Genomic DNA, 9134 nt, shown 5'->3' on the forward strand with positions numbered 1-9134 from the left:
GCTGGTCTTCAAATCTGGCAAGATTTATTTTTTGTGATTTAGCCATGAGAACATAAAAGGCCAATTTCTCCACTTTTGAACTAATAGTACATGGTGTTACTGCTGAGGAAAATGCCCATTGATGTGTGTCATGATAAGTAATAATGGTAAACAATAGGAAAGGAAAATAAAACATCAAAAATAAAATTTTGCTCAAAAAGTAAAAACTTACAATTAAGAATATAAATTAAGAAGATTTTCAAGATTATTTGATGAAAAATTCAAAGGTATTTCCATTTTTTCAACTTTTAATATTAAACATTTCATTGCATAATACATTGATAATAATTGAACTTGAAATATTCAGGGTCTGAGTGCAAATAACTTTGTTTTAATAAAATATTTTAATTAAAGATTTGTTATTTTTTATCAGTGTCATTCTTTGTATATAATATATTTGTAATCTTTAACAAACTCTTACCAATTCTTGTGACAATATGTTAAGAAAGCTCAGAGTTATTGTAAGTTTTGTTGAACTGTGTATCATTTTCCATACAATAAGTACCCATATGGGTTTAACCCCGTAACAATAACAAAGGTGGAAAGTCAACAAATAATATTAATTTTAATATATCTATTTTTTTTACTGAGAAAATTATTAGGGTCAAATGTATTTTGCTAGGTAGGGTCGGGAAACCAGAAACACAACATTTTGTTTTAGGCCTAATTACAAAAGAAATAATCATTTGAAATTAGACAAAAATTTCAAAAGGAACTTTCCATACAGTTAACATACTTAATAGCTGAATACTAGATAGTAATGAAATTGCAAAGAACACGTACCAGCTTTTCACTAATATGGTATATTTTTTATGGTTAAAATTTCATTACTTTGACAGCCTGGATACATAGTATATATATCTAATCAATACTCACTATTTTGCTGAATCAGTTAGTTGGTACTCCCTTCGTCTATCATAGCATTCCTGAATCCCAGGATCTGCCCATAAGGATTTAATTGCTTCTACATAAGGACTATCGAATGTTGTTACTGTTTCATAGTCTACAGAACGAATTAATTCAGCATTTTCCTAAAAAGTAAAATAATTCTTTCAATAACATATACTTACATAAAACAACTATATATATATATATATATATATATAAAGTCATAGTAACTCTTAACACTGTAAGTACAAGTATTTTATCAAAAATAATTATTTGTTACACAGTTCTCCAATTCATTATTTCCAATGATGTTCTTGTAATAAGAAAGTGTAAATTTGTACTTTTTTCAATTCAGCTTCAAGAAAGCATACATTTGCAATTCTTAATTTCAGTCACAAAAGGTATATACATGTAGACTAAAACATGCAACCTATTCTTCAAAAATCTTTATTGTATAAATATTAATTTCAGTATCTATCCTAATCAATTGCCGACATAAGTGAAAAATTTGCAATATATTACTACCATTACTGAAACAGTGATAATCCAGACATTAATACTGTAAAAAGTAACACCCATACAGAAGAAATGTCATCAGTTCATTAGGTCTTTTAACCTCAGTCAGGCATCTAAGGAACATTTCCGCTGTATTGACAGTAAAACAAAATCTCTGAATGATAGGATTCAAAGGAAGTTAAAAACTATACATCACAAACAGGACCCGATTTTAACAGTCGTCCAAGATGACTAGTACCCTGGAACGGACCCTTACTCAAACCAACATCGCAGTTTACTGTACACTTATCCATGCCCACACTACACATGTAATACTAACTCCGATTCTTGACCAAATTCATTGTATATTCTCCAAGGCTCTTCTGCTTATAGTTGCTGTCAAAGAAAGCTACCAAACCAACATACTGCAGCCAGTCTTGAACTTAAGAAGAACTTTTGTGGATCAACTTTCATCATCTTACCAATCTGACTGAAAATCTGAACTTGAAAACCATCACCAGACTTGAATACACCAGAATATCAAGGTTAGAAAACTAATTGCAACATGAAAATCTTGTAACATAAGTCCTGATAATGTTATTTTAGTGATCTTACATTAAGTGAAAAATGTCAAAATGCTTAATCAAAAGGTCTAAATTTTTCTCTACCAACCTGTAAACTAAGTTTCTCAATTTACTTTTTTTTTCATTTGAATGTATTTACAGAACTCTTAAATCCTTTCCTAATTTTAACAAAAATAACACACCAAATATAGAATGCCTTATCAAAACTAAATTTAAAAATGCAGCCTTGTCCTCCCCCTATAACTTCAACCACCTTAACAAAACCTTCTTCTATTATACAGGTTGAGTTTTCTGCCTTAAAAGAACTTGCTAGTAATTGAAATGCTGTTGTTATTCAGCCAGATAAAGGTACAGGTATTGTCATTTTAAACAGATCTGATTATGACTCCAAGACAGAAGACATTTCAAATGACAGAACAAAGTTTAAACCCCTCGATAATGATTGGCTAAAGCTTACTCTCAAGCATTAGGAAAGATATCTTCAAAATTGTAAACTCATCTCAGACATCACCTTTGCAGAACTTTATCATAGAGGTTCCCACCCTGATTTTATGTATGATTTACCGAAAATATACAAAAAATGGTTTACCCCATAGACCTATTCTATCTACTCTTGGTTCCCACACCTACAGACTTGAATATCTTGTACCTGCATTAAGCTCACTAATTAAGAATGAATTTACTGTTAAAGATTCTTTTTCCTTTGCTCAAGAGATATATATATACATTTCCTAATGCAGACCAATCTGTTATGGCTAGCTTTGATATTCAGTCCATATTCACTAACATCCCATTTGAGGAAACAATTAAAATAATTAGTAAACAGTTATTCCCTACCAAAAATGCTCTACATTCTAATTTTAACCAACAAAAATTCAAACAACTTCTAAAATTGGCCTTCAAAGACAATTACTTCATTTTTAATGGTCATCTTTATGACCAGATAAACAGAGTAGCAATGGAATCACCTCTAGGTTCAACCCTTGCAAATATGTATTTTTTTTTAATGTTATTACGAATATCAATGGTTGAATGGCTGGATAATTGCCCCCTTTATTACAAACCAGTATTATATAGAAGGTACGATGATGATGATACTTTTCTACTCTTTCACAGCACTGATCATGCCAAGAAGTTTTTAGAACACCTAAACTCACAACATCCATGTATAAACTTTACATGTGAGATGGAAGAAAACAATAACTTAGCTTTTTTAGACATTCAAATAAACAAAATAAACACTCTCTTTACCATAAGAAATCATTTAATGGCTTATACACTCGTTTCAACAGTTTCATACCAGACTCCTTCAAACATAACCTTGTTCTAAATAGAGTCTATAATATCTGTTCTGACTACTTCTGTCTTCACCCAGTTATTTCAAAAATTCATAATATATTACAAAGTAATGGTTATCCCCTTTAATATCCTACACTCTATCACAACGAAAATTTTCAACAAATAAAATAAAACCTACTAACAAGTCACATACTGTCTCAAAATATGCACTAGTTCTTATCATTTCTTTCACTAGCAAATAAAGTTTTAAACTCAAATTCAAAAAATAATCAAAACATATTATCCACAAATTAAGCTACAATTAGTATTTACATCAACATTTAGAATTAAAAATATGTTTAAAACCAAAGACACTACCCATTCCTATGCACCTGTGAGTCGTACATAAATACACTTTTGGTAGAACTACACGTCATCTACAAATACATGCACACGAGCACATGGGAATTTCAACAAGAAGCAAATATAAGCTAATTAATCCACCTGAGTCTTGTATCCAATTGCATAGTGAGAATAATAACCACCACATACTTCTAGAAAACTTTAATATTCTAGACTCCAAAACCACAGATTATGAACTCTATTAAAGAAAGCTTCTCCATTTTCAATGATTACCCAACATTATATAATAAAATCAATTCCTCACTGTTGTCATTAATGTAATCAATTCTAGATTCTCAGTATTTTTATTTGATATTTATTATTATTTTAAAGATACAGTGTTTATACTTGTATTTAAGCCTTTCTCTATAATAGTTTGTCTTAACAATGTTATTTATTAAACATGTGTATGCTGCATGTTTTATTGTACATTCCATTATATTGTTACTGTTTAAGTCTGTTCTTTCTAAACTTCCAATTGAATACGAAAACTCACTCAATGCTAATATTTTTTTTTGTAATTCAAATATTGTGAACTTTTTCTTTTGAGATATTAACACTGATGATAGAAATTAAGGAAATTCAGAAACGTCCATATTAATGATGTTTTTTGGTGTTACTGTGTTAATATTTATTATAAGTTCCCTAACTATGAACTCAAAAATTTGAACACCCACAAAAATATTTTTGGTCCATTGTTTGTTTAAAAAAGATTGTACTTTTTACAAGAGAAATGTTGGTACAATCTGCCAAAATTGGCTGAAAATGTTAGGAAAAGTTTGCTTTTGTGATTGGCTAATATGCCGTTTTAATCAATAAAATTTCTATCATGGACAAGCTGCACTTCTGTGCTGCTTTATGAATGTAAATATTTTACAGAGGTTCTACTAAGTGTGAATGGCTATGAGTGGTAACACAGTACAGTGAATAGAGTTCAGTTAGTTACATTACCATACAGTATATTTCTCGATGTTTGTATGCATATATATATATGGGCGGGAGGGAATTTGTAACGAAAAAACACGAATCTTTAGTGAGATTAATTTCTAGTATAGATGCTTACGACAATAAAACTAACATGGTTGTCTCAGCTTCTTACCAATAAACCTTTGGTAGGAACTAAAACTTACAATTTTCATTGTTAATCATTACAATTGAAACACCAACTCCCTTTTGATTATGCATATATAGGCCTAAGGCTAACATTAGAAAGACACAACTAATAGACTCTAGGAAATATAAAAGACCTAGGTACCATGAGAAAAGCAGGAAAATCCACAAATTAAACAGAAAATAATAAGATAACTGCAAAATAAATTTTATGAATTTTTTTAAAGTATGAAACAGAATAACAATAAATAAAACAAGGCTAACTTTGCCTCTCTCCATGTCAATACAAACCATGAGTATGAATGACAATACATATCAGCAGTGTGTATATGTGTGTGCAAGTGCAGCACTCAGGCATTGTGTACCTAGTACAGTATAGTAGTATGTGTGAGAGTTCCGATGCAAGTCTAGTCTTACTACAGGCTGTACTTTACTGTACTTAGAGGGCAGGCCAAACTGGTTAGGATGAAAACACTGAACGTTAATTGCCAAGATTGCTGTTCTGTTTAAAAGTTTGACAGGTCATTGACTATTTGTTTCCTCAAGATACTATGATTTGGGCTTATTTTTCCAATGCAAAGAAACTTCCTGGGAAATAAGACAAAATTGCCAACTAAATATTAATTGTACTTTTTGGAAATAAATAAGATATAAAAACATCAAAACTATTGTAAACGGGTCTTTGTACATCAGTATTGTCGTACTTAGATCTTTTTTTTTCTCGAATAACCAATACAGCCTTCCTAACAACCTTGAAATTTTCTTAAAATCAAGCTCTGACAAAAAGAGATATGTATATGAACAACATAATTTCACACATACACACACACAACAAGTCTTAAATAAAAAAGAAAATGTAAAATATAATTATCCCCCCCAAAAAAAGGCCTGGACTAATTAAAAACATTTTTAGTATTAAGTTTGCAGCTGTTTCACATGTAATGTGTGTGCAAGTTTTAAATATACATGTTTTAAAAGAAAGGATATAAAATAGTCTATATGAGATCTAATAAACACCTACATTAGCATAACGAGGATAAATAGCTTTCAACAAAGGCAGCTTTATGACCCCAATCATTTTCAATCTTATTACTTACAATTATTTATGTATCATAATTTTCATGTAATATGTACCATTTTTATGTTCTCATTTATATACATATTATTGGTATTGGATTTTTCATTTCTTAAATTTCTTATTACATTTTACCCTTCATGTTCTTGTATCATTAAGCACTCCTGTTGATAAATCTCTCAATCCTTCTGGACATTACTTTTCCACAAACCCATATTATTATAAGTTGTTCTTATTTCAAAACTTCTCTTTCTTTTTGTCTCCCATTACTGTATGTAGCAGATATAGTGTGATTTATATATTATTACTTATTCTCCTTTCCTTTCACTCACAAGTTCTTAGAATAACATATCATAATGCTATTTCACAAGTCAGCCTGTAATTTAACACTGGTCAATAACGTGAACAAATGTGGTTGAATGATGTTGCAAAGACATTGTTCAACAAATAACCCACACATTAATAAATCTTCTGACAAAAACAAAAGGTAATAAAGGTAATGGCCTCATCCAAAATATTCATATATCAGCAACGTGACAGACTCGAGTGTGAACACATTCAGAATAAGGCCAAAGGTAAAGAAACTGCAGCAAAAATATGGCTTAAAGAATGAGTACTACCCTTGTTTCATTTTCTACATTTCTAGCAGTATTAAACCTTGGAACAACTTGTAAATTAAGACTATACTTCTGTTTTTGCAACTTAGGGGTTTTACAGCCTATTAAGCACACAGTAAAAAAAATCTCACAACACCAAGTGCAATGCAAAACAACATAAAAAAAAAGAAGCAAAAGTGTTACAAACTTTATGAAAATGGGTTTCCGTTTCAACCACATAACCAAATGATTGAAGTGGCAATTGTAATGTTATGAGCAGCAGTACTGACTCTGTAACTGAGCCTACCAATCCCGTGTCAGCCTGCATGTCAGACTCAATACTTCTACAAATTCCACAAGCTTCAAGCAGTATAGGTATGCTAGCTGACAGTATTCAAGCTTGGATAAAATAAATTTTGAAACTGAAAGTCCTTTTACTTTGTATACTAATTATCTATACAAAAGGCACGGTAATTTAACTTTGAAAAGGATTGTTATTAATCTTTAAATATTCAAATTGTGTTTGATTTCAACTACAGGCTGTTTGAAAATGACCTTGAGAAATCCAAAGTATATATAAAAAAAGAAGATATAATATTGGAGTATTTAAAGCAAATGGAAAAAATATGTAAAAGGAAATATTAATGCCACATCCAACAGAAAGAGAGAAAGTTAATGCTACATACTTCTCACAAGAGGAATTGGACACAACTATTTTCACATTTAGGTAAAAGAAGAAAACTCCAATTTCATAAAAACACCAAAATTAACTATACTTAATATTTACTCCAAATCCATAAGGTCTTTCAGGAAAATCAAGGAATAAGAAATTAAAACAAGGTAAGCAAGATTTCTACTGATCACAACCAGCCAGAAGCATGTACAAGTTAACTGAAGTTGCCTCAAAATCCTGAAATGTAGAAAAATAAAAAGACAACAGGTACACAATATACAGAAGCAGTCTTCAACACTAGTTATTGAAGTAGAATTGTAAGCAAAATTATACAAAGAAAAGGAAATTGAGAAAAAGACTTGTACATCAAAACACTACCTAATAAACAGAAGGTTAAAAACGTAAAAGTGTTAAAGAATTAATTGTTTTGTCTACTAAGTCAAGTTGAGAGATAAATGGATCTTCACACTAAAACATATTGATGGAAAGGTAACCTTCAAAATTTTGTAAAAAAACATTTTAATAATTTCTTATTTTAATCATGCAGTAAAAACCTATTTTAAGAAAAGATAATATAATCTCTGTCAATAACAAAATTAAGGTTTTAGCCTTTTGTTATATTCATAGGTCAAGGACGTATGCAAAAAATGCACATCTAGACTGTTTTTATAAAATGTAATGTTTTCAAACCACAGACAAACTGACTTACAATGTTATTCTGGTCTTTGTAGGAGATCTTCAATAAGTCCATGGCTTTGATCATACTCTGCATTGCCATCATTATATTCTGGTACACCAATTTGATAAAACCTTTCTTATCATCATCTGAATAACCTGCACCATGAATGATCCGCATCTGTTTAATGAAGGTGCTCTTACCAGATTCTCCTGTTCCTGTATTTAAAAAAATGTATACAAAGAACCTTATAACTAACTGCAAGAAAAGCTTTAGAAATACCATAAAAAGTACAATAAAAATAATTTTTACAAGCCTATGATAAGCATACAACCATTAACACAACAAAAAATATATTTTTATACCAGTTAGCTTTGCATTTATCCAATTACAGCAGCCAGAAAACATTTATTGACAATTTCACAATATTTCCCACACTTGACTGACCAAACTATTACCCATCATGGATTGGATGGTACATTTAAGCCAAAACAGAAATAGAGGGGACATTTTACTGGGAAAATCTAAATGTATTAAGTTTTAAACACTGTTATTTTCAGAACTTTATTATATATTTTGGGTATTCTTAAATTCTCTTTTGAATCAACTGTTAGAGTGCTCCACATAATTTTTTTTCTGTAACGAGCAATCACTCCCAGAATTCTGTGAAGAAGAGCAATTTTAAATTTGTTCACAAAGTATAGCAGCTACATTGTGATAAAAAAAGTATTTTAACTAATTATGAAATATTTTATTATTTCAAGCAGTGAAATGTGGCACAAGATTAGTTTAGCAAATTAATCACCAGATGTAGTCATAATAAACACAAATAATGACATTACAACTTTTTTTATAGGTCTATTAAAGCATAAAGGTGCATGTTTTTCTTTCACTTAGGTTAAAGTAGGCTAAAAAAGTACTTTAAAAAATAGAAGTTAAGGGTTTGTACACAAAATATATAGGCCTATACAGTATAAGGTGCATGTTTCCATACAGTGCATGCTTTTTCTTTTATTGATAACCTGAGCACTCTTAGCAATAAAACAACTTCTCAATATTTTTAAGGCTGCAAATGGCTAATTTATGGTCAGTAATTATGCTGGCACTCTCTTTATCTGGAGTACTGTGTTACTTAATACATATATACCATTTGTACTTATGGTTAAATAAAAGTGCAGCACATGATGACACACCAACACATTTCCTTTCATCTCAAGGGTCTTTCAAATTTGATGACGAGGAACCCACTTTGAGACTAATAATGCTTGGAGACGGCTTGAATGGGTAATGAAGAAAAACTTTAATATAAGTTTAACAT

General features: G+C 30.3%; 1 protein-coding gene across 1 annotated transcript in view; it reads right to left on the reverse strand.

Annotated features, from left to right (window-relative positions):
* LOC106466082 (guanine nucleotide-binding protein G(q) subunit alpha) overlaps window positions 1-9134 on the reverse strand; it is a 52050-nt gene that overhangs the window by 38668 nt on the left and 4248 nt on the right. The window contains exons 2-3 of the mRNA XM_013926326.2: window positions 7850-8034; window positions 916-1070 (exon numbers count right to left, since the gene is read on the reverse strand). Coding sequence (XP_013781780.1) covers window positions 916-1070; window positions 7850-8034 — 340 coding nt within the window. The remainder of the gene's footprint in view (window positions 1-915; window positions 1071-7849; window positions 8035-9134) is intronic.

This window comes from Limulus polyphemus, unplaced genomic scaffold (assembly GCF_000517525.1).
Source record: "Limulus polyphemus unplaced genomic scaffold, Limulus_polyphemus-2.1.2 Scaffold2144, whole genome shotgun sequence".
Lineage (NCBI taxonomy): Eukaryota > Metazoa > Arthropoda > Merostomata > Xiphosura > Limulidae > Limulus > Limulus polyphemus.